General features: G+C 32.4%; 1 protein-coding gene and 1 long non-coding RNA gene across 2 annotated transcripts; one reads left to right on the top strand and one right to left on the bottom strand.

Annotated features, from left to right (window-relative positions):
• Positions 1-2,201: 2,201 nt before the first annotated feature.
• LOC135131252 (sensory neuron membrane protein 1-like) lies at positions 2,202-20,311 on the top strand. Its single transcript, XM_064058915.1, has 8 exons — positions 2,202-2,441; positions 18,521-18,678; positions 18,728-18,872; positions 18,919-19,170; positions 19,219-19,430; positions 19,483-19,768; positions 19,820-19,945; positions 20,002-20,311. The coding sequence occupies exons 1-8, from the start codon at positions 2,202-2,204 to the stop codon at positions 20,278-20,280; spliced, it is 1,698 nt and encodes a 565-aa protein (XP_063914985.1). The 3' UTR covers positions 20,281-20,311.
• Positions 20,312-22,567: 2,256 nt separating this feature from the next.
• LOC135131250 (uncharacterized) lies at positions 22,568-25,028 on the bottom strand. The gene is made up of 3 exons (XR_010280904.1): positions 24,523-25,028; positions 24,251-24,467; positions 22,568-24,196 (listed from the first exon to the last, which is right to left on the bottom strand). It is a non-coding gene; the product is annotated as an uncharacterized LOC135131250 (long non-coding RNA).
• Positions 25,029-25,416: the final 388 nt, after the last annotated feature.

The following is a 25,416-nucleotide window of genomic DNA, read 5'->3' as shown; positions in this document are numbered from 1 at the left end:
CAGACAGCTCAGTTATTTGCCACGCCTATGCTCACATCTAGATTAAATGCTCGCAAAACGCGTAGATGTTCAGTTTGTGTCCGGGGAGATACAATGTTTCCCAGTAGGTACTCAGTACATAGAGTAGATGCTCAGGTATATAACAGTAATAAATAATGAAGTAGGTACTTCGTACTTCAAATATGAGTATCTACTCAGTTTTATTCATACCACCCAATGTCTCGCTTCAATGTATGATTATGTTGATTATGAGCATAACGCTGATCAACTTCCATATCCGAATTACCCATGAAATAAATCAATGCGGTTTGCACCTGAGGTAGTTCGTCGCACATTTGATTGACTTCGTGGACCTATGTGAGCTTGTCGTCTTCCCAACATTTTAATGAACTTCATAAAACGACACAGAATTATTTTCACAGTCAATCAAATCTGTAAATTTTGTCTTGAGAATTTTAAAATATTGAAAACTTCAAATTAAATCCTCGAATAACGGTAAAGTTTGAGGTTTTGTCAAAACCAACAAAGTGAATGTAGGTAAATAGATTGGCAGATCAAAATGAATAAGAAGCTTTCGCAATATGTAATTAAATTTAACCAAGACTTTTCTTAAAATAAACGACGTTTTTTTTACGAAAAAACAAAGAACGATTTCAAATGCAATATATGTACTTTTCACAATCACACGGAAGAATTAGTTTTGTATGACACGTCAGTTAGACGACAGGTCCGTCAGAGACGCCAACTATTGACAGTAATTCGAAGTGGCGATTCCCATACAAAATGTTTAGAATTTTTTAATTTTTTACTGTTCTTTTAAGTTATCCTTATTTTTTTTATTTATAAAGCATCCCCGTAATATAAAAAATGTTTCAAATCGGTCAAGCCGTTTTTGAGTCTTAGCGTGACTAATAGGAACAGCAATTGATTTTTATTTTATAGATGATTAATAAATGGGGGTTGGTGGTAGAAAGGTGAAAATTTAGGATTGTGTGTATTTTTTGATGCCAAATCTTAAAAAAATAAAAATAAAAAAATTTGTCAAAAAAATAGCCAAAAATTTTTTAGGGTGGGCCACCCTTATCACTTAGGGGTTTAAAAAATAGTTTACAACCTATTGTCAGACCTACCGAATAGACATAAAAAATTTCATACAAATCGGTCTACCCATTTGTGACGCGAGAATTTTATACATAATGCATTATTATTTTAGAACAAATTTCATTACCATAAAAAAGGTTATACTGACTCGACCTTAAAAGATAGACATATGCTGTCGCGGACTTTTCTTTAGAACTTTTAGAGGGGAACAATTTCGTTATACATGATTTTTACGTAACTTTAACCGTTTAAGCAGCGTAAGCAACGGAAGCTGTCAAAGGAGGAATAATTTTCCCGTTTTTCCGAATTTTTCATTGCTACTTCGCTCCTAATGATCGTAGCGTGATTTTATATAGCCTATATGTAGATATGATACATGGACTATCCAACACAAAAAGATTTTTTGAATTTGAACCAGTAGTTTCTGAGATTAGCGTGTTCAAATAAACAACAGCTTCAGCTTTATTATATAAGTATAGATAAACAATATTTTTGGACGACAGTGGTAAAGTTTGTAGTTTTATAAAAGAAAGCTTTAGTTTTTAGGCGGAGCGAAAAATTACGTGGTACATTTTTAATAGAAAATTAATACCCAGCGTCCGCACGATATCATGTAACGTATTACCCGTAAAGCACTATGCGTCATCTCTGTTCTATAAAACTGAAGGGAATCAGCTAATCATTAATTCGTTCCAATCGAACATGAAAACAAAAATCAATACCTGAATGCAAGGCAAAAATGAATTAAATTTATTTTCATTAAATTAAGCGTCAACAATTCATAAATGAATAATCTAAAAAAAAAAAACATGTCTCCTTTCGGAGGTTAGAAGAAGTATTTAATATTTATTAACGATTCTCACCAAATTGCTACGTACACCAACTTTGAGCAAGTTCCTTCAAATGAATAATCTATCGCGTTTTAAGCGTGTTAATAATGAACAATTCATATTTACTTGGAGCTTCGTAAATGGTTGATGTTATCCCCTCTTACGACCAATCATTATCCCCTCAATACCCTCGGAGTCTGACAGTGGCGTAGTGTCATCTTTGCGATTTGTCTGTATAAAGTCTAAACAAATGGAGACACCGTTTAGTGAATGAAACCGATTCGTCGGAAAGACTTGTTGTTTTTACTTTTTCCTAAGTTGCGTTTAGTTAAGTTCTCTTTTGATTCGTTGAAGTGTTTGTACGGTTGTTGTCAGAAGAGGAAAGAATTTAATAAGAAGAAAATGCGGTTGCCGATTAAAATTGCTATTGGGTGTACGATAGGGGCTGTCGTTATTATTATTTTTGGATTTATTGCGTTTCCTAAAATGATTAAAGGGAAAGTGAAAAAAGTAAGTGGTTGTGGTGGCATGGTGTTATTAAGGCACTGTATATGCAATGCACATGCACCTGTTTTTGATTTAGAAAATTATGCCAAAAAATAACATAGCATATGAAGGAAGAGCGATTAATTTGAAGTGGAATATAACTGTTTAAATTTGTTGCTTTATTATTTTTGTCATAATTTACTAGTATTATATTTAAAATTTATTTTAACTTCTAGTGACGTAACATAATTGTAGTTTTTGGTGCTTTATCATTTTCGTTGTCACCAGCATTACAAAATCAAATTTAATTGTATATTTTTTTCTGCTTTGAAAAACGTGTATATGCAAGGATATATTAAGTGTTGAATAACTTCAACGTTTCCGGTTACAATGCAAAAAACTGTCGACGAATGTGTGGGTTGTTATTATTATTGATGACAATAATTCAGTAAGGTCACGTCCTATTAGCAAAATAATACTACCTATACAACATTTTTTTGTTACAGTAGTTATTTGTTTACTTAGGAATTGCCATTATTTGATTATTTCAAATTGAATCTATTAGATGCATACTTGTCTACAGAAGAATGATTTTTCGATCGACTGCTTTCTTATCACGGATAATGTCGCAGATTGTTACAACATTTTCACATAAACTTTTGTTTGTTTGTCGTTTGTTTGTCAAGAAGATATTTTAAAGAATCATCAATAAATAAACTAGACTTTTCATTATTTAAGAGGTACCTACACAAAAATGTATACATTCAGTTTTTTTGTCGTTACGTAATAAAATAAAATTAACTGAAAGCGCTATATCAAACGGAATCTGTTTGTTAAAGAACTTGGAACTTAATTATATTTTTAGTATTTAAAAGGTGTAACTATTAGGAGTACTATATAAAATAGAAGCTCAAAATTACAATATACTCTGTATGCTATACCTTAATTTTTAAGTTTCAAAAATATCTGTCAGAGCTATTCAGGTAATGCATTTTCTCTGATCACTCGGTGCATAATAACATTATACGTTTAAGCAGGAAAACAGTGAATAATGTAATTCAGAGCCCAGACAAGAGCGAGTAAACCGCCAGTTCAATAGAGAGATAGTTTTTTTTCAAATTCACCTATATCCATTGTGTTGTAATAATACAATGCAAACTCAGGTCTACAGAGGAAAATGTAGATAAAACAATAATTGTTAATCGACACAGCGTAAACTAGACTAAATTATTTAATCTGTAATCAAACGTTTACTATATGTAACGGGGACGCCTATGGACCACTTGAAAGTTACTACTCCGGGCTCCGGTAATTGCTATTTTTTTAATCACTTCTTTCCATCTTTGAAGTAAATTAAAAAGTCCTAATAAACTTCGCAGGCTCCTGGGCAAAAAATTGTTGAATATTGCAAATCATTTCCAACGGTGGATTCTGCAACAGAACACCACTGCGTTTTAACCCGAAAAATGGTTTTGAAACTTCAGTTTTTTTTTTTGCTTTAAAGTACTGTCTACGTGTATATTTAAAAAGGGCAGTTTAAGAAAACTCCACATTCTGTAAGCTTTCAACTTCGGCGTACAAGTTTTTTTTTTATTTGACAGTTTCAACAAAAAGATGCGCCCGTAAAAGATCACCTACTAAAAAAGCTAGAAACTTTCTAAACAATCCAGTATTTTGATACTAAAAATCTGAACAATTTTTGTGAAATACTGCGTTTTAGAAATTTGACTAATTCTGCTAGGAAAGTGAAACAAAAAGTACACAATCTCAATCTGAGCGTAGTCTCTCGGTGGTTGTATTACAACGCAAATCTATTAATTTTGCTTCATTCTAAGTTAAACTTCATAATCTGAAAAATTAATTAAAATACTCAATATGAATGAACTTTATTTAGTTCACTATTTTGAGAAGACGTCACCCATTTTTATCAGAAGATATAAGTTTCGGAGATTATTTGTCTAAAGAATTTCGAACAGATCATATAACCTATTTACTATGTAGATACAATTTTGAAATGACGTCATCACATTATTGGTAGGGATGATTAGACAAATTTTGGCTAGCGTTTTACCGTTTACATGATATTCCTAATATAAATACAAAATTTGACAACAATAAGTCCAGTACTTTCAGAGATTATCTGTCTAATAGTAATCCGGGCAGACAGACACGCAGACGGAAACGGGAGATTTATTTCTTCGTACTCTAGGGGTCATGAAAGGTCTTGAAAACATAAAAGTAGAAAGTCGGCCGATGGCCTCGATTACAATACTTCCTTCAGGAAGTAAAAATTAAATCGATTGCTGAGTTGCTTGATTTTCAACAACAGGTGTCTCATAAACTAAAAGAAATAGAAGTATTTTTTTTATAAAAATTTGCCTTGTTAGTGTTGTTAATTTACCTAATAATTTATTTCTGACAGCAATGCTCGATTGTCATCAGTTAGAAGTATTACAATCTGAATAACTTAATTACGACAAAAAAAAGCTAAACTGTCAGATTTTCATAGAAAGCTCGAAATTGAAACACTCGTGAACGGTTAATGGTTTCATTGAGATTTCTTCAACTGAGGTCCTGTTAATAACAACTTCTTTTGGAAAAAATCCAAGTTGATAAGAATTATTTAAAAATAGTTTGAAGATACTAATCTTTTGACGTTTGTGGTCAAATAACTGAAAATATAACTGCTTCTTTTGCGATTTGCTGAGATCTCGATGATATGTAAAAATATTAAAACTTGTATGCTAATTACGCAAATACAAATTATGGGTAAGAGCATACCAGTTAGCAACATTTTGCCTTGAATACGTGACCATTATTTGCATGATTTTAATTTGTAATAATACAACTTCTATTTAATCAACGAGTAAATTTGTCAAGTCTTCATGGTTCGTAGATATCATAGCAATTTTGTTACGGCATTCAAGTACCTACTTTAATAATTGTAAAATGTAATCAATTGTTACAAAAATGGAACATTTCAATGTTGACCGTATTATGTAATTAGGTAATCATACACTGAACTTTTAACCGTTAAAGGTCGTTTTTAATTTTCTTGAAAGATCTTGTAATACACTTTATTTCATATCAGTATTCCAGATACAAAAGAATTAAATAAAACAGTGGAGTAACTTTGACTCTTGTTTTTAAGTTTTTAAGAATAATTTTAACAAAAAACGGTTCTAGAACTGACTTGAGCTTTAATTTCGGAGGCTTCCACGGTCGGAGTCAATACATGAAGTTTGTCCGGGTTGGGACCGTGTTAATTGAGATTTGGGCTCAACGTTTCATTATTTTCATTTTCAAAATTAAATTGAAAAACGTTACTCCTATAAAATTATGAATTTTTTACCAAAAATCTGGATGTCTAGCGTAAAAACTCAACGCGGATCACACATGCAAGAGTATGTTATTTCATAAAATTTAAAGAACAATTATTGGTCAAAATTGTAGAATTACGCTATAATTTTTTAGGGGGGACACAAACGAAAAAATTGTTATCAATGATTTAACATGCTTAAAGCGTTTACAAGAATCCAGAGCATTCGCTTTTGAAGTTTTAAAGTTAAATGGCAAAATGTTCTACAATTTTGTTTTTTTTTTTTAATTTGGATGTCTAGTGCAAGAGTAGCTTATTTTATAAAATTTAAATAACATTTACTATCGTAAATTTTGAAGATGACGTCATCTCATTGTTAGTGGGGATGATTAGACAAATTTTACCATTTACACGATATTCCTAAGATACATATAAAATTTGGTAACAATCGGGTCGGCACTTTCGAAAACTGTCTGTCTAATTAAGTTGACAGACGACAGATAGACAGACGAACACGGGTGACTTATTTTTTAGAAATTAGGTCAGTCTCATGTTTCCTTATCTCTGTCGTCTGTGTCGATCTCATATATATGCCTTTTTTTTTTCTTACCTGACTAGTTTACCTGTATTTTAGCAGTTCATATATATCTCTGCTTTAAATTATAAGGATTATTTTAATTTTATATTTTTTTGGAGAAGCTGAATTTATTGGATTGCACTTGAGTGGGTGTAAATAATCTTGGACAATTTTTTTGTAACAAGAAAATCTCGATTTTTTTTATTTTAAAATGATAAGAAATATATTTTTTTATTAAAAAAACTAAACAATTTATCAAACAAAGAGAAACACTTATTAATTGTGACCGTCGGCCATCTCCGCTTCCTGTTGTGAGTTTATGGTTTCTTAGAATAACGCATTTGTATAAATGCAAAATTCAGTTCTCAATAGCAGAAGAGCCGCTAACAATCCACTGTTTTCTTTGATAGTTTTGTGTATGGTTACTGTGAGTGACACCTTATCTTTAGAATCGCTTGTACACAATGATTCAAAAGAATTACTGAATGAGGCAATTTGTTTTATTGATTAAATTACGAATGGCTTACCCTATTTTCCTGAAAACTTCGGAATATTGTACTGTTGTTGTTAATATTACATTTCACCTATCTAAATTCATATATGTATTCTTGGTAGGATATTGATGACGTCAGCACACATTTTTTTATTGGAAAGACCACTTCAAACGCTTATCTTCATTTTAAATTATGAGGGGTATCGCAAAAAAATTAAATTTGCAAAATTAAATTTTATAAATTTTCGAATAAGTTGCATTAAACTTCACGGGGGAGGGAAGTTCTGTTCAAATAACCTTCACAGCAACATTTTTTACAGTTGTAAAATACTAATCGTATTATGGAATCGTTATAAAAATTGTTTTTTCTACCGCGCACGTTTTTCGGTTTTCTAATACAGCTATTAAAGTACCCAAATGACGTCATAACGGTTCGTTAATAGCGGACAGGGGTTCTGAATAGATCTGGTGTAATTTAGATCGGTAAGATTGGTAGCCATGACGAGAAATGTCAGGTGAATGTCAGTGGCAAATGTCAAATTAAAATTTCCCGTATTTCGGGAGGCGTAAGGACTTCACTAACTTCTTCACAAGACATTTTAACCAATTTTAATTCGAATTGATTCGAATTACAGTTGTTGTTGTGAAAATTCAAACTTCAAATATTTCGTGGTTCGTGTCAGACCAACCCATCACCAACCACGACAAAAATCCCCAGATTTAAAAAAACGCAAATTTCAATTAAATTTTGCGAAAAAACGTGCACGGTAGAAAAAATAGTATAAATAACTCGTTCATAAGGCCATTGTGACACTCATCCTTTATATAACTGTTGGGAGCAGACATAAAACACTTAGACGTATGATACACAAAAGTAAGATAAGGGTCCATCAATAAATAAAAAAAAAATATTTTTGAACATATTCAAATGCTGCTAATTATGACTTCGCTGTAAATAATCGTAGATGTTATACTTTGAATTTCTATAAAATCGAATAGTATAATTTTCCCGGTTGTGCGATATTAATAGGTAATAGCTATATTACTGTAGTTATCAACATTCTTTGAGTTAAAGTATAATGTTAAAAAGCACAATTTAAAAATCGGTGAAGCCCCGACAGTGTAAAATCATAAGCTACAGATCCTCAGTTGGAGTTTGGCGGCCACAAATGAGATCTTGTTCAATAAAAAATCGAATACACAACGGTTGTCTGCAATGATATGAATCTGGCTTTCAAAATAATGAAATTAATTTATCTCTGTTAAGCGAAGGGAAGCCCTGAGGAGTATCTGAGTGTTTTCCCGAAAACAATCTACGATTTATGTAAATTTCAAACCAGCACAGTTACGTCATTTGCCAAACATATTGACGAGGATTTACTCAGGAAGGTTGTTCGAGCATTCTTGGATAAATGATAAAGTGCCTACAGTTTTAGGTGTATACAATAGTATTAGTAGGCATCTTTCCACTAACATTTATATATCAAATTGTTATACGTTACACAGTGCTAAGTTCAAGCATTCATAAAAATGTGTTAGAACCATTCCATTAAAATTATACAAAATAAACGGTAGCCCCAAAATTTGAAAAGTCTTTTGCCTAAATCTATAAGAAGAGCTTGTAAAAATATTTTTACATTGATATATTACATCATTTAATTTAGATAGTGTAGCGGACCTACCACAGAATATACTAATCAACTAATCAACGTCATTGTCGGCAACAGAATTCCCACACTCAACTAGTCGAAAAACCCAATTCTTTTTACTTTCCGAGCGTAGCTAAGGAACTGTTGTAATCGAGTCACTCGGCCGACTCTTTACTTTTACATTTTCTCGACCTTTCATGATCCCTAGAAAACGAAGAAATAGGTCTCCTGTTTCCGTTTGTCTGGCCGTCTGTCCGTCTGTCTGCCGTCCTGGATTTTTATTAGACAGATAATCTCCGAAAGTACTGGACCGGTTGCTGTAAAATTTTGTATTTATATTAGGAATATCATGTAGATGGTAAAACGCTAACCACAATTTGCCTAATCGTCCCCACCAATAATGTAATGCCGTCACTTCAAAATTGTACATAAAAATAGCGTTTAAATTGTACAAGATAACCTAATCCTACACATGTAGTTTATAACTCCGAATTGAGTTTATGAAAAAAAAAATTATAAAACAACATATTATAAAAATATATTTATAAAACAATATATTTTGCAATTTAATTTGGAATCTGCAAAACCGAATGCTTTGAAATCTTACAGATGATTTACAGTTATGATAAGCATGATAAATTTTTATTCAAAATATATTTACTAGTCCCCTCCAAAAAATTTATGACGTCACCTCAAAAGTCTGTCGAATAAATCCCATCTAAAATGTACAAAATATGATGAGTCTGTACTTGTGATTTATGATTCCATTCATGTTTTTTGGATTTGCATATACAGGGTGACTCAATAAAATTAACGGATGGGTGAATTTATTTAATTGATTTAATCAGGAACTACAAAACCGAATGCTTTGAAATCTTGGAGATGTTTTACAGTTATCATAGGCATGGTAAATTTTTAATCAAAATGTATTTGCTCATCCCCCCTAAAAAATTGATGACGTCACCCCACAATTTTGCTGAATAGGTCCTATTTAAAATGTACAAAAAATGATGAGTCTGCACTTGTGATTTATCATTCCATTCAATTTTTTTAGATTTGCTTAACAGAGATAGACTAGAGAAGGTGGTATAGACAAGTTATAATCAACCAATTGTGAATTACACCACCAAAAATTAAAATAAAATCCAATGTTTTATATAATAAGCTGAAGTCGAAGCAATAAAAAAGTCTGGGTGAACATCGGTATTGTTTGCAGTTTCTCTGTTTGACTCTCACGTATACAATCTCAACAAGTGTTGCCACTTGTTGTCTTAAATTAAGAATGCTTATACATAAATGATTTTGTGTCGCCTCTGCTAATACACGCGGCATACGTGAGTAAACTGTTTCGTTACTTTATTGATTATCAATCAATAATCAAAACGACTCAATTAATTTTCCCTAGAATTTGGCAGTACAGTACTTTTATTTTTAGTATTACACTACATCTATCCAAAGTGATATACGTGTCGTTGCAAAAATGTTGATGGCGTCGTCGCAAAATTATAAAATTATTTTAACTTCCACGCTACAAAAATGTAATGAGAATAAGACATAATAGGCATGTAGTCGTCATGTTTCCGACAGCGAGGGAAGTACTGTCTAAACTCTTTAGAACAATTTTTTTTTGAAACCATATAACTGCTAATTTACAGAATCTGGTGTCATTTATTTATCTTAAAATTGTTACCAAGAACAGTCTCGAGGAATGTTATGCTATTTCGTTTTTTAATTTTATTAGTATTTATATAAATTTTTCTTTTATTCAGCAAATAATAAAAACAATCTTTCACTCAAGGAATTTCCAAATTGAAGTTTAGGAAACACAAATCTGTACTCATTTTTTTTAAATAAAAACTAAAAATGTTGCTGATCCAAAGCGAGCAGACTGAAATTTGAACATTATCAGTAAATACGAATCAATAAATCCGAAACAGTCCAAAGTGGAAAGTTGTTTCATTTCTAATGTAACGTCATTTTCTTGCAAAATGAAAGCGTAGAATATGTGTCTTATTATTTGTAGGGTGATATGGATGTAGCAAGCAATCAGGAAGATAATCTAACTGGTCATTGTGTTTACAAAATACTTATCTCAAAAAGTTATAATTTACCACTTGATAAGAATGAGTTGACGAAAAACCATTGTCTTTGTATTGTATGTTTGGCATTATAATAGGGTCAGTTTGACAAAAGTCAGTTTGATGTTTTCCATCTGTCGTCTCTCTGGAAATACTACTATAAAACATGATTACAACAATCAAAATAATGAGACGTAAATTCTGTGACTACTTTGAAATTTTAGTAGTCTCTACGTTAAGATTGCCGTATAGATGTTAAAACGCTAATAGAAATTTATCTGATCGTCCCTACCTAATATTATGATAACATCTCAAAACAAGTAGGCAAGTATTGTACATCCTTCGTGAAATATTTCATACATCTTGGATAGTTTAGTTTTTTGAAAGATGTTTTTCAAATTTGGACCGTGTCAGAGTTGCAAAGGGTCTCTCTCAGAAGAGATGTTACTCTCTTATTTCTGAACTTCTCGTTCTTCTTCTCCTTGATTTTCTGTAAATGCCCCTTACCAAAGTAGGCGAAATATCCAGGATCTAAATTTGACGCAGTGCAAACCCGGATAACTTCTTTCTGTTATTGACCTTGGCAGTGAAGATCTTCGATTCCAGATTGTAATATTATCGCCCCCAATTTGGTGTTGCATTAGTAAAGTAAAAAGTAATTTGTACACTTAATACAACAGTTACAAACGACACTGAATTTACATCTGAGTAAAACCACCTACGCTTGCCTCATTTGCAAGTCGAAGGTATAGAACTAAAGTGATGAAAATTCGAAACAGATTTACATTTAAGTATTTAATCAATTGTTGCAGCAAAGTTTATCCACAAAGTAAAACACTAATAACAAGGAGACTCAAATAACTCGGAATATTGGTCTGTAGAGAAGGGCAAATTGAGTGTGTTAAAATTAAATGATGGTACTGAATATAAAAGTAGTTTTTCGAATTTTCGTCGCTTATGAGGTTTTCGTTCTAGACTCCACTTAGAAATGGTTTTAAAATGAATGTTAGTATTAAAAAGTCAACTACAAATGGATGTCTATAGATATAGGAAGTATATTGTTCCACTTTTAATTAGTCTTCTTTAGAAACGTGTTCTTAATTTTTTTTTTTAACTTGTGTTTTCCTAGAACAGACTAAAAGTTATTGTAGAAAAGCTAGCAACAGTATCTTTCTTTAAATAAATTTAAAAAATCGTGGATCATATGAGACAATAAACAAAACAATTTTGTTATCTAATCGTCAAACAAGAACAAGCAAGTATTTCAAAATTTCATATTTCGTATAAGAGCTGTTACAGTTTGAAGTTTCCTATGCTGTCGTAAAAACAAAAATTTAAAATTACGCAATTGAGGAACAAAGTTATTTTTAGAAACGATGGAAAAAGATTACTGTGTATAGGAAATTCTCATGACAATGATAATATCTGGTGACCTATGCTACATAATATTTTTATAAAATTCAGTCTAATTTTTTTGCAGTTTACTTGATAAATGACTTATACCTACATGCATAATATTTTAGTTCAAAGAATCGACTACAAATTTTAATGTTGGTACAATATTAGAAAATGTGAACATCACAAGCTCTTAAAGATATAATAATAAAAATGATAAGACAATAATTAGAGACAGATTTCCCTTCCTACTGGTTTTTTAAGACGTAATATTTCATCATTTTATGTTATGAATTAGATTTGGAACATCGTCAAAATAACGATTCTTCCATGATTAGAATGATTTTCCCTAAATACGAAATTATATAGGAGTATATATTACTAAAATATCAATATTAGTCCCTGTAAATCGGGACTCTTTTTGACCCTAAAGATAAAAAGTCTTTCCAAAACAACCAAACACTTTAATTTAAAGTGCTAATATAAACACATCGAAAAATTCACAATGGCTCGTCTTATTTACACCTATAGCCTTGGTTACCCGACAAGGTTTACTATCGCGATTGATGATAGGTAATTTCGAAAATTTTTACCAGTTTAAAATTTAGTATCTATAGTCTCGAGAGGGCAAAAAATAGTATATGCACCACACGACTAAAGTGCGATGTATAGATCAAACATGATGCTAAAAAGTTTTGGTCCTTTGTAAAAGTCAAACGAAAATCGCCTACAATACCAACAGAATTGTCTTTTGGTGATAGTATTGTGTCAACTCCCCAAGATATTGTCAACGCTTTTGCGACTAATTTTGCGAGTGTTTACTGTGATAATAGTGTATTTGCCTGTGATATAAATAATAGCTGTGATAATAATCTTAATGCTTGTGATATTTGTGGTAATGGTAATTGCACGTCTCTTGAACTAGAAAACATCTGTGATATCAGTGCTGTGCCACATTCTTTCTCTATCAATTATGCTGACATCTTAAAAGCTGTGATGAAACTTAAACCCAACTTAGTAACTGGTCCTAACAATGTATCTGCGTTTTTTGTTGTAGACTGTATCCGTTGTTTATTAATTCCGCTATGTTATATTTTTAATTTAGTGTTAAAATCGTACAAATATCCGTTCATGTGGAAATTATCAAAAATATATCCTGTTTTTAAAACAGGAGATCAGTCCAATATCCAAAACTTTAGGCCCATAGCACTATTATCAAACTTTGCAAAACTATTTGAATGTATCTTATCCAACAATATATATTCTCATGTTATAAACTATACAGGGTCATCATAAATGATTGTAGTCAACTTGGCTTTGAAAACAAATGAATTTTTTGCTGTTGCCGCTTCATAATACGGTTCGAAATAATTCGAACTATTAGTTAAATGTCATGCTCTGTTTGAGGTTATTTTCAAAAATAAATAAAACATTCTTTAAGTGTTTAGGCCTAACTGCACCGCTTTCATTTAACACTTAGAAGTGTTACCTAAATTCATTTGTGTCCGTGCCCCCGTGCCTCGTGTGTTCGTGCAGTTTATAAAAAAAATATGGAACAACAAAATGCCGAATAACCAGTTGTACACCGGAGGAGGTTTTAATTATGGATTAAGTTTATGAATATGAATCCAAAGCTACCATAGAAAATAAAAAGGACGATGTCATTTACTGGTGCGACAAAGATTCTAAAAAAAGTGGTACGAGAACAAGAAAAATGAAGACCGGAAAACAGCCGCAGACGAGGAGGCCGAAAGAAGAAAGATTGGCAAAGGACCACGTCCAGTATTTGAAACAATGGATCCTTGTTTTGGTTAAGTTACGGACATCACAAATCAAAACACTTGTGGAGACTGGAGACGTACATTTCACATAGTGGGGACGAAAATGAAAGCATTAAACCAACAAATAGCCAAGATGGTGCAGAGGAAATCCTGTGTGTTTAGGTACAAGATGACATCACAGTCTTGGTTCCAATGTTCAACAGAAAAGCATAGTTGAACAGGGTGGTAGTCAGTGTTCTGTGGTCATGATTTACCAACAACCTCAAAAGAAGTAAGTATACATTTCATTGTTATCTATAGAAAATTTACTGTTTATTTTAAGGACCACTGGCGTGTTACATTCCAAATAATTTTAAAAAGCTGATGGATCAGTAACTTCACACTTCACACTAAAAATTGGTTTAGTGGAAGAAGAGCAAAGGTTATGGAGACTGTTCATGGGAACATAATTCACAGCAGTGGCAGGGTTATGAAGTGGCAAAATTAAAAAACCAATATTTCGGGCAGGAGTTAACTACAAAAGAAGGAACGAGAAATTGAAGAATTTAATTTTAGGGAAAGGGTTTTAAAACCAGACATTGAATTAAATGTACTTACTTCAAATTAAAACATTAAAGAGTCCATTTTCAATTAAATGATGCTCATGTTTAATGTAATGTTAACAATAACATGAGATATTGTTAGTTTATAAATAAATTTTAATATGTTTTTCACTATAAATGAAATCAACAAAAAAAAATTATTACCAATAAATTTTTACTGTCAAATATTACAATCTGTTTTAAAATGTTGTGTAAAACAACAGCGACAATCACAACTGTTAACACAGGAAACTGTCGTTTCAGAATCCCAAATGTGCACCCAATTCTATTGCGGCTTCCAATGTGTCACTGATAATAGAGCTGTTGTGCTGGAGTAACGGGATATATCAGCAGTGTCAACAAGTATTTTTTAAGGGATAACTTGTTACTTAGAAATATAATAATATAATAAAATTCTCTTAAAATATTCTATCCAAGAGCGCACAACTTTGCAGTTGTGTATTTTCAAACAGATCTTAAACTGAACAATGATTAAAAATAGTACTATCATTTGTAGCTACTGATAATTGTGCCACAATATTTGAAATTTAATCATTTCATCACATATGGCTTGTACATTAACCAAGAGACAATCTTCCTGATTTCTAAAAATTTCTGGATCTTCTCCACCTATAACTTTTACTATTTCATTTTTTGTGTTCTATGTTAACAAAAATTCATATACCTGGTAATTTAATTTTTATATGTGCATATGCAGTCCAAGGCGCCAATGAAGTCTGGAAAACGAGCTAGATGAACAACAATCTTTCACATTTGCTTGCTCGTCTACAATTTTAGGCATCACAAAATTTTTTTGGTACAGTATAATCACTGCTCTAGGTACTCAAGGAATTCTTCTTTTCAAAAACAAAAGGATTTTCAGCACTCCAAACTCTATAATTTTGCGAATTAACGTAGCCATTTAGATGAAACCATGCTTCATCGGAAAAAAATGACAAACCCAAAATTCTGTTGTTGTTCATGTTGTTTTGAAACCATTCACAATATGCAACATGACGAGGATAATCAGCTGGTTTAAGTTCATGGATTGACGATACTTTATAGGGATGCATATGTAATGTTCTTTTTAAAACTTTCTGACAAGTGGTGTATGGGACACCAGATTGCAAAGACACTTTACTTAAAGATTTTTTGAGCTTTGCTCCACTCATTCCCTCAAATCTTCGACGACCTCTTCACTAACTGGAGGCCTTCCTGGTGACTTGCCTTTAGAAATATTTCCAGTGCTGTTGAATCGGTCAACGATTCTTTTTATTTGTGTCATTAAAGACTGTTCTTCAATGTTTAATTCTGGAAATTTTGCCAAATACTCATCCTTGCAAGCTTGAACAGAATACACCCATTCCCCGTCCGCATTTAACGTCCCATTTCGCTAGTAAGACAACAATAAACGTATTTTGTTCAAGAGTGTACCCCATCTTAACCTAAAACAGATTTATTTGAAATATGAATACACATTAATTCATTTCTAGTTACCTTAATCGCTGTTTTCAATCGTTGTAGTTTTGATAAAAACTGGTTTAATTCAATTTAATTTATAACAAAGAAGACTGGAACTACAACACAAGTAAACAAGACGTGCGCGGGAAAGTATTATGACATATGACCAATATGACATTCTTCTGACAGCAAAGCAAAACAAAAATTCCGCATAACTTTAGTGGACTATAATTAATAATTTTTTGAAAGTAAGAAGCGGCATATCAAAACAATTGCGTCAGCGCCTACTTCGACTACAATCATTTATGATAACCCTGTATAGTACAAGAACAACATGGTTTTGTCAAAGGAAGATCGACTGTCACAAATCAATATGAATTTACTCAGTTTGTGTCTACTGCTTTAGATGATGGTTTGCAGGTAGATGTGCTATACACGGATTTGACGAAAGCGTTTGATCGTGTAAACCATTGTGTACTATTTAAAAAACTTGAAATGTATGGATTCTGTGATAATATATTACTCTTATTAAAATCAATGATTATGGGAAGAAGGCAGTTCGTCGAGTATGGTGGATTTAAACCTTTTGAGTTTATTGTAAATAGTGGGGTTGTTCAAGGCTCAAACTTGGGTCCTTTGCTGTTTGTAATTTTCTTCAATGATGTTGTGAAACATCTTAACTGCAAATGTTTCATATACGCAGACGACTTAAAGATGGTTAACATCATAAGATCTAATAATGATTTCTTAAAGCTGCAGGGGAATTTAAATAATTTTATTACTTGGAGTTGTATTAATAAACTAGAAATTAATAAAGACAAATGCAAAATCATGAGTTATACTAGAAAGATAGATAAAATTAACTTTTATGATAATATCAATGGTGTACTGTTACAAAAGTGTAATGCATACAGAGATTTAGGACTCGTAATTGATTCTACTTTGTCTTTCGTCCCACATATCGAACAAATGGTTAATAGCTCTCTAAGAACGGTAGGGGTTATAATAAGAAATGGAACAGATTTTAAAGAAGTATTTAGTACCTATTAAAATATTGTTTTATACTTTAGTGAGAAGCAAACTGGAATATTGTTGCATAATTTGGATGCCTTATTATCATGTTTACATTAACCTCATCGAAAATGTATTACGAAAAATTGCTAAATTCATCTATTTTAAGATGTATGGTACTTATTCGCGTCAGCACTGTGATTCAAGAGGGCTATTTGATATTGTAGGTGAATCCTCACTTCAAAGTCGTAGGAATATGGCATGTATATCTTTTATGTAAAAACTAATAAAACGTATGCTAAGCAACTATTGTAGTAGTTAGTAAATCGAATGATTTTTTTTTTGTTCTTTGTTCTTCTTCGACGTTTCTCCTCTACAACACCAGATGAGTTTTGACCCAATTATCACCTCGTCTTGTCGCTGTTCGTCACCTGGAGTTCCGTCAGAATTTTCAGTGTTTTAATTTCGTGACGTAGTGCTGGCGAGGGCGGAGACAACGGTGCTAGGGTAGGGGCAAGTAAGGAAAGGGTCAGAGAGGAAATTTCGAAGGTGTTGGGAACAAAATAAACTTTCGAGAGAGATTAATTTCTGGATTTGCATAAAGAGGCTCTCCGGAAGCCATGCTGTTTCATTTGACTTCAATGAATTTTGCTTGAAATTGGTAGGCCTGTCACTTCACGTTACTTCCTGTTGTCAAAACTGACATGATTGACAATGACACTTAATTTACGTCAAAATTTGTTATTGAGTATTACTAAAATGTCATAACCATTAACCAAACTTTTCTGAGTGCTCCAAAGTCATATAGCGCCAAGCATTTGAATCAGGTTTGGCAATTGCAGTTCAAGAAGGTTTTCTCAAAATTGGTTAATTCTATTACCAACTCAAACAGTACTTGTTGAACACGCTGTATAAACTTATTAGTGTCCCACTTGGTAATTTTGAGTAGAGTAGAGACAATTCAATAACGAAATTTTTTTAGCCAGCTATTGGGCCGTTCTGTCATTTAGTTGTTCGTAGCGTTTCGGGGATAGCCACTAGGGTTCAACCCTGTTTTGTTCTGATTTATATTACTTAATACTTGTTTTCATTAAATACAGGCTTGCCAAAAATAATCACTTTTTTAATTTTAATTAAGGTTTCTGATCCCACCTACCAACTCTCCTGAGAGTGAGTACCGGGTAAGTGAACCTCCCTTCACTTGTCACTTTTTAAGGTTACAAGTTAAATTGTTCATATTATGTTATGTACTATATAAAAACTCCCCAAAATACATTACTACTTCAAAAGTAGTCATTTTAAACAAATAAAACCTATTACAATACTTTCCTAACTTGCGCTCTGGAAGCAATATTACTAGTCATAACAAGTCCAGGTCCGTTCCAGGTCTAGTACCTAATAGCCAGTTCTTTCTGTAACTTAAGCTGAGTCTATCTTTTATGTCAACATTAACATAATAGTCGACAAATTGAATTTTTGAAATAACGGTAGATATGTTATAATTTCTTACCATTAGTGAGTTAGTTGTATTAAGTAATAATACATTTTTATAAATTTAAAAAATTCCAATTTTCAATATCTCTAATGATTAATGAATCCCTCACTGTATTTCTTGTTGTACCACTTGTTATATTATTATTTATTGCATGAACACTTTTGCTTTTTGAAGTAGAAACTTATACGTAGTGCTAACTACACATCTTGTGATTTTTGTTGCCAGAAAAAGCTCAAATTGCCTAAAATATGATACTTTTTTAGATGGTAAACTTAGATAAAGATAGCGAAATTAGGAAAATGTTTGTCAAAGTTCCATTCGGTTTAGATTTTAAAGTTTATATGTTCAACGTAACAAATCCTATGGAGATTCAAAATGGTGCTATACCTGCAGTCCAAGAAGTTGGTCCTTTTTGTTTTCAGTAAATAAACTCAATATATACTTTCCAAGATTTAAATCAAATTTTCTAGGGAATGGAAAGAAAAAGTTGATGTCAGTGACATCGATGACGAAGATATGATGTTGTACAAAGCTAAAGACACATTTTACAGAGCAGATGGGCCAGGTTGTCTTGATGGAAGTCAAATGATGACAATACCGCACCCCTTAATACTGGTAAAGTTTTAACTTTTGTGGAACTCCATTGACAACTGTGTTTCAGGGTATGGTCAACGCAGTTACTAGAACCAAACCAGGAATGTTAAATTTAGTCAGTAAAGCTATTAATTCCATTTATCGAAATCCTAACTCAATATTTTTAACGGCCAAAGCTATGGACATTCTGTTCGACGGTGTGCTAATTCATTGCGACGTTAAAGACTTTGCCGGAAAAGCAGTGTGTACACAACTTAAGGAGTCTCCAGATTTAAGACATGTTACAGATGACGACTTGGCTTTCTCTTTTATGGCTCCTGTAAGCTTTAACATTGAAAGAAGTTTTATCTAAAATTTACTGTTCTAGAAAAATGGAACTCCAGGCAAAACATTCAAGGTCTTAAGAGGGGTCAAAACCAATCATGATGTAGGAAGAATTCTTGAATATGACGATAAGAAAGAAATGGAAGTATGGCCAACAAAAGAATGTAATCAATACCAAGGCACTGATGGAACTGTTTTTGCACCTTACCTAACGAAGGAAGAAGGTCTAGCTTCTTTTGCTCCAGATTTATGCAGGTAATAAAACGAATAATTGTAGATTCATATTGATTTTTTTGATAAAATACAGGTCACTAGTTGCTGTCTACAGTGGAGATACCAAATACGATGGTATTCCCGTTAGGATATATACGGCTACATTAGGTGACATGTCTAAAAATCCCGACGAAAAATGCTACTGCCCAACACCTGAAACATGTCTAAAGAAAGGCATGATGGATTTATTTAAATGTGTCGGAGTTCCTATTTATGTCTCTTTGCCCCATTTCTATGAATCTGACGAAAGTTACCTTAGAGGAATTAAAGGCCTCAACCCAAATAAGAAGGAACATGGAATTCAGATTCTATTTGAATCGGTATTTCTTTTGCTTTTAAATTAATTTCAGCTAAATTTGTCTTTATTTTAGATGACTGGAGGTCCTGTGGCGGCAGCAAAACGACTTCAGTTCAATATGCCTTTAGAACCAAACGAAAAAGTGCAAATATTTAACAAGTTGCCCAATACGGTTTTACCTCTGTTTTGGGTCGAAGAGGTATGTGGTGATGACAACACAGTAGTTGCTAAATTATAGTATGTTATTTTCTGCAGGGAGTGAAATTGAATAACACATTTACGGCTCCCTTAAAATCACTCTTCAAGATACTGAAAATAGTGAAAATAGTAAAATGGGTTGTTTTGGTAGGTTGTCTAGGAGGTTTAGGTGCAGCAGGCTATCTCTTTTTTTCAAAAAAAGGAGAAGCAAATATTACACCAGTTCATAAAGTAAAACCTGCTGAAACAAATGGAGTTAGCACGATTGGAAGCGCTGGTTTTGGTGGTCAAGTGAACCATGCGATGTCGGACAATGAAATAAATGAAAAATATTGACATTTTTTTTAGAAAATCTTTTAATTATGTAATAACCAAAATAGAATTTGATTTATCTAGTCTTGTTAAGTTATAGTTTATTTTTATATGTAACAACGTAATTAGATAATTAATTCCCAGATACGTCAGGTTGATACTTAGAATGTTTGTGGTAGATGCATTTGAGATAGTTGCGTCATCATTATTTTTATATAAGTTTATGTTATATTGTTAAAATAAAATGCCAAAAACTAAAAGTGCGAGGCTGTAACGAAATGTTGCTAGTCAAATAAAAGTAACTATATTTCTAAATAATTTTTATTTTTGTGTTCTAATTTACCATTACCATAAAATGTATCTATGCAAACTCTGGTAAAAACGGTATACCAGTAGTTTTACATATAAGTATAAAAGTAATAATAAGTGGGAAAATATATACGACACCAATCACTTGTCAGTTGTAAATTTTACATACTTTAAGATGGCCATCAATACTGACGACATTAGAAAGTAGACTTCATTGTAGGCTTTCTATTTTCTATTCGACACATTGGTGAATTGCAACAGAGATACTTCGAACGTCTATCGGTTTGTCGATCTGTCTTCGCAACTACTCAAAAAACTGAAATTTTGGGTGTGTTTCAAGTGGAGATGTTAACTTGCACATTTCTTTGTAGGTGGTGTTACCCTTGTTTCTAAATTTATATATTTATCTGTAGTTTATTGTAAAGATATAAAAAAAATACGAATGTCCGAAAAGACTTTTTGCAAATTTATGATTGTATCGCATTCGAGAAAGAAAAGTCCTATTACATTTCAGTAGATGTTTAATGACCTATCATTAAACGTTGTAGCACTGTTAAAGATCTTGGTGTAAGTTTTGATTATTCCTTATCATTTGATTACCATATTGCTGATATTACTGATTATTACTTCAATTAAGGTGTTGGGGTTTGTCATCAGAAATTGTGCTCCTTTAAAAATGAACTAGCACTCAAAACGAAATTAGAAAACTGTCATATGGTCTAGACTTCATTTTATACTTGTCATATTGGTCAACTGGAAAACGTCCAAAGCAAGTTTGCTAAATTTTTGCACTACAAGTTATTCCAAAGTTACCCTGTCAGAGGTTGTGACCATTTATTATTGCTTGATAAATAGAGTCTTTATTGACTGGATTTCAGACGCAAGCTAAGTAGGGTAAAAGCACTGCACTGTTATATAATCTTTAATTTTCTTCCCAATGTTAACAACTATGTAGACAAGTTTTTTTTATCCTTTTATTTGATACGTGTAGAGCCGTAGTTGTAAAAGCTTCTCTGTAGAAAGAGTTATTTATGAACACATTTGCAATTGGTATCTAAATGTCTAATTTTTGGCTTAGTCTGAACCATATCACTGTATTTTGGTTCGAAAGTTAAACCTGTTGATTTTCGTATTTAGAAACCATTTTCAAATGTACATCCTGTCTCAAGTCGATATGCGCTTATAATTCATACATGTGGGTTCTATTTATATGAAAGAAATAATTATATTTAAAACGTACAAACAAATATTTTATGTTCGTTTATAAATTTACATAGATTTTTAATTTGTTTATAAAATGAAGATAAAAAATATATATAAATAAATTCTTCCAACTAATTTTAAAATACCATATGTTAAAAAAAAACACTCCTCTATTAGGTCGTGTAATTTATTTTTAATTATTTTTTTAACTTCAAATTAATGATGTGGGCAACATCAAAACGTTTTTTACTCAATTTGACAGTGGTTCAAATAGCTACAATAAGACTAAACGAGTTTTTTGTATCATATGGTATATTTGATATTTCATAGCAATAAAAAAACTGAAACATGGTTATATCTGATTTGCGTTACCACATCGACGTATATCTGATGCTGGTATACGTTAAATCTCATCAGAATTGAAACAAAATGTATTCGAACAACTAAAAAACTGATGTGATTCTGATACATATTGATAAAGTGTTGTGTAGAGAACATTATTCGTGGAGTAAATAAATGACCTGACGAGCTCTTGTTTTGATTTGTTTATTTTTTATTTTAGCCCAACAATTGGTATTTATTTCCACATTATCAAAGGCCGACATTTAGTTTCGCTTAAAAAAATTGTGATATTAAATATCAAAGACTGCTATGTAATTGTATTGTATCATTCGTAGCATTTTTTGAAATTTATAAGAGAGGAGCTTTTGCACAGACTGTTTTTGTAAAGAAAACTCGAGCTGGTATGCTAAATATTTTATTTTTAATAATCGGTGTGACTGTGGTGAAACTATGTAAATAAGTTATCGTTCCGGTTCTTTATTGGAAGTCTTTACATGCTTAAAAATTTTATGACTTAGAAAAAATTAGAAACGTATCGTTGTCAGATGGACTCTTTGTACTCAAAAACTCGTTATGTCAAAAAAATAACACCGTATTATGCTTTCCAAAATCGACGATGTACGAAACATTTATAACAACCCTGTGTATCTAAGTATGGAAGCTATTTCGACCCCCATTAAGGTGAAGTTGCATCAATGCAGCAAAATCCGACGATGCTCACTATTCGCTTATCTGTGCAAAGTTTCTGCAAATGTCTTGATTCCGTAATTTAAATTTCATAAAATGAACTATTTCGATTCGTTCATTCGTTCAAGGTCTGTCTTCATTTATCTGCATTTTCTTGGCAACTAGAACATCCCTATGTAAGCAGCAAAGGTTTCAAGACGTTACTCATACCTCGTCCTTAGTAATTTCACTACAATTCAACCAGAATGCAGTACTACAGGTTCGTATAATGAAGAAGTGGATGAACACGATTTAGAACATAAGTATTTTTTTTATGCATGTAAGTATCTAACGAAGCACCCCTCTGGGTTGCTTTATTTGTTACGTCTAAGTTTTGATGCAGTTGTAGAGCAAAATAAAGGGACATATGAATACTTCTAATAATTGTTCTTTTATTTGTTTTAAGTGATAGTTTTAAGAGCACCTATAATACATTTCTTTGAATCGACAGATTATAACACTTTCTCCCTGAAATTTAACCAGTTCTCAAAATTTATAGAAACTGTGCTGGGAGATGCTAACATCCTTCCCATTACACTCAAGTAATATAAATGGTTTGGAGACACAGTTTCAAGTCTACCTTCATTTTACACATACTAGCATTAAGAACAGGTACGTGAAGCACCAAAAAAAAACTAAAAAGCTTACTCTTCGTACCAACCGTGCACTTGTTCAGGATCTGTTCCTGAAGAAAATCCAGCCACTGGTAAATTCCCAGACCCGAACTCAATAAATTTATTTAGTTATATAAATAATATATTGATACACGTGACAGTTTCGGGAACCCTGTCAATAAACCCCAACTCCGGCATAGATATGGCTTCATTTTAACTAACAACCTTGAAGTAGCAAAAACAATAGCTGACATTTTTCAAGAAATGTACACAGGAGAAAACCTCCTTTTGTACCTTCTAGATTCAACACGACAAGATGTCAGTTAGTGATCTTGGATTTAAGGTTTACAGAAGATCTTGTATTCAGCACACTAACGAAACTGAGGAAAACTGTGTCGCCGGATCCAGATAGGACAGATTCGGCAATTTTAGTTAACTGTGCTTGTGCTCAGACAAAATCATTAAGCATGCTTGTGTAAGAATATTTCAATACTAGTGAATTATCTAACTGGAAAGTGGCCGTATTACAAAGTTTAAGAAAGGTGATAAATTAAATGGGACTAACTCTGGTGCAATTAGTTTAACGTCACTTGCAGTAAAAACGATGGAATTGTCGATAATATGCTGAACATCAACACGGTTTCCTTTTTGGTAAATCGGTAAAGACCAATTTTGTCTGTCGTATTAGAGACTCGTCCAGGAATTTGGGTAACAGTTCTCCTATCGACCGCGTATATTTTGATTTCCTAAAATGTTTTGACAAAGTACCAGTTCAACCTTTACTACATAAGTTTGAATACTAGGGCATTGGAGGTTCATTGCTGAAGTGGAACAGATCATTCCTCAATGACAATTTTTTTTAGTTAACATATTTGACAAATTCCGTAGCAAACGGTCTGTTCTAAGCTGCTTCCCACAAGGATAGGTATTAGGACCTCTCCTCTTCATTGCTTATACACTCGTTTTGGTTAGTAATGTACAATCAACCTTTGTGATCTGGGCCGACGATGTAAAAATCTATAACAACAACAATGAAAAAAACAGAGAAAAACAATCCCAAAAAAAAACTTACTTTGTCGACAATCAGACAACAGTACAAAGCCTAGAATCTCACAAGGACTTAAGGGTTGCCTTAACATCCGAGTTATCATGATCTCTTCATATTGGCAACGTAGTCAAAAACGCAAATTTTGTAGTAGGAAATCTTTCACTAAGGCATCCACAACATCAGTTACTAAACTACTCAACACATTCATCCGTTCTCATTTGGAATTTGCAAACTGTGTGTGATATCCCTTTGGGATTCCATAGACCGTCATACGACACCATGCTTCATTTAATGAAATTACAGCCGCTAGAAGAGAGGAGAATCATAGAAAATGTAATTCTTACCTACAAATCCTCTACTACGCCCAACCCTGCGATAAGACATAATTTTGTTCTTGCCACGGACAGTAGAACCCGTGGTCAATGGCTTAAGTTAGAAAAAGGAAACTTTCAAACTGAAGGTAGAGAAGTCATCCTTCCAAATAGTAATCAGCGAAGTAGACAACTATCGAACGTGTAACCACGCTCTCCTTCAAGATAGCCTATAATCGGTTTACGTCAATCTAACAGCTTCAAATAAATTAAAACAAATAATTAAACTCTAGTTTCGTTTGATAAAAAGTATTCAGGATGTTTTTTGAGAAAAGTGAGCCATGCCATTTTTTCTTCACGTTGGATAAACTGATTCACAAAACAGTTTGTCTGTCAGTCCTTGAGACTGACAGGACTGATGTTCACTTGAGGCTGATTTGCCACATTTATTGTTATTTGGAAATCACCATCCCACTTGTTCTATTGAATTGGAAAATACAAAGTGTGAAATTGCTGGCAACAGTGTTACAGTTTTTGTCAGATTTTCTACCTTAGTTAACTTAACTTACAGTATTTGCCATTTCTACTAAAACACCACTTGTTAATC

This window comes from Zophobas morio, unplaced genomic scaffold, assembly GCF_036711695.1.
Source record: "Zophobas morio isolate AGI-343-1 ecotype UQ-CSIRO unplaced genomic scaffold, CSIRO_AGI_Zmor_V1 ptg000002l, whole genome shotgun sequence".
Taxonomy (NCBI): domain Eukaryota; kingdom Metazoa; phylum Arthropoda; class Insecta; order Coleoptera; family Tenebrionidae; genus Zophobas; species Zophobas morio.
The sequence above is the reverse complement of the archived record's forward strand: the minus strand, read 5'-3'. Positions and strand labels throughout refer to the sequence as shown.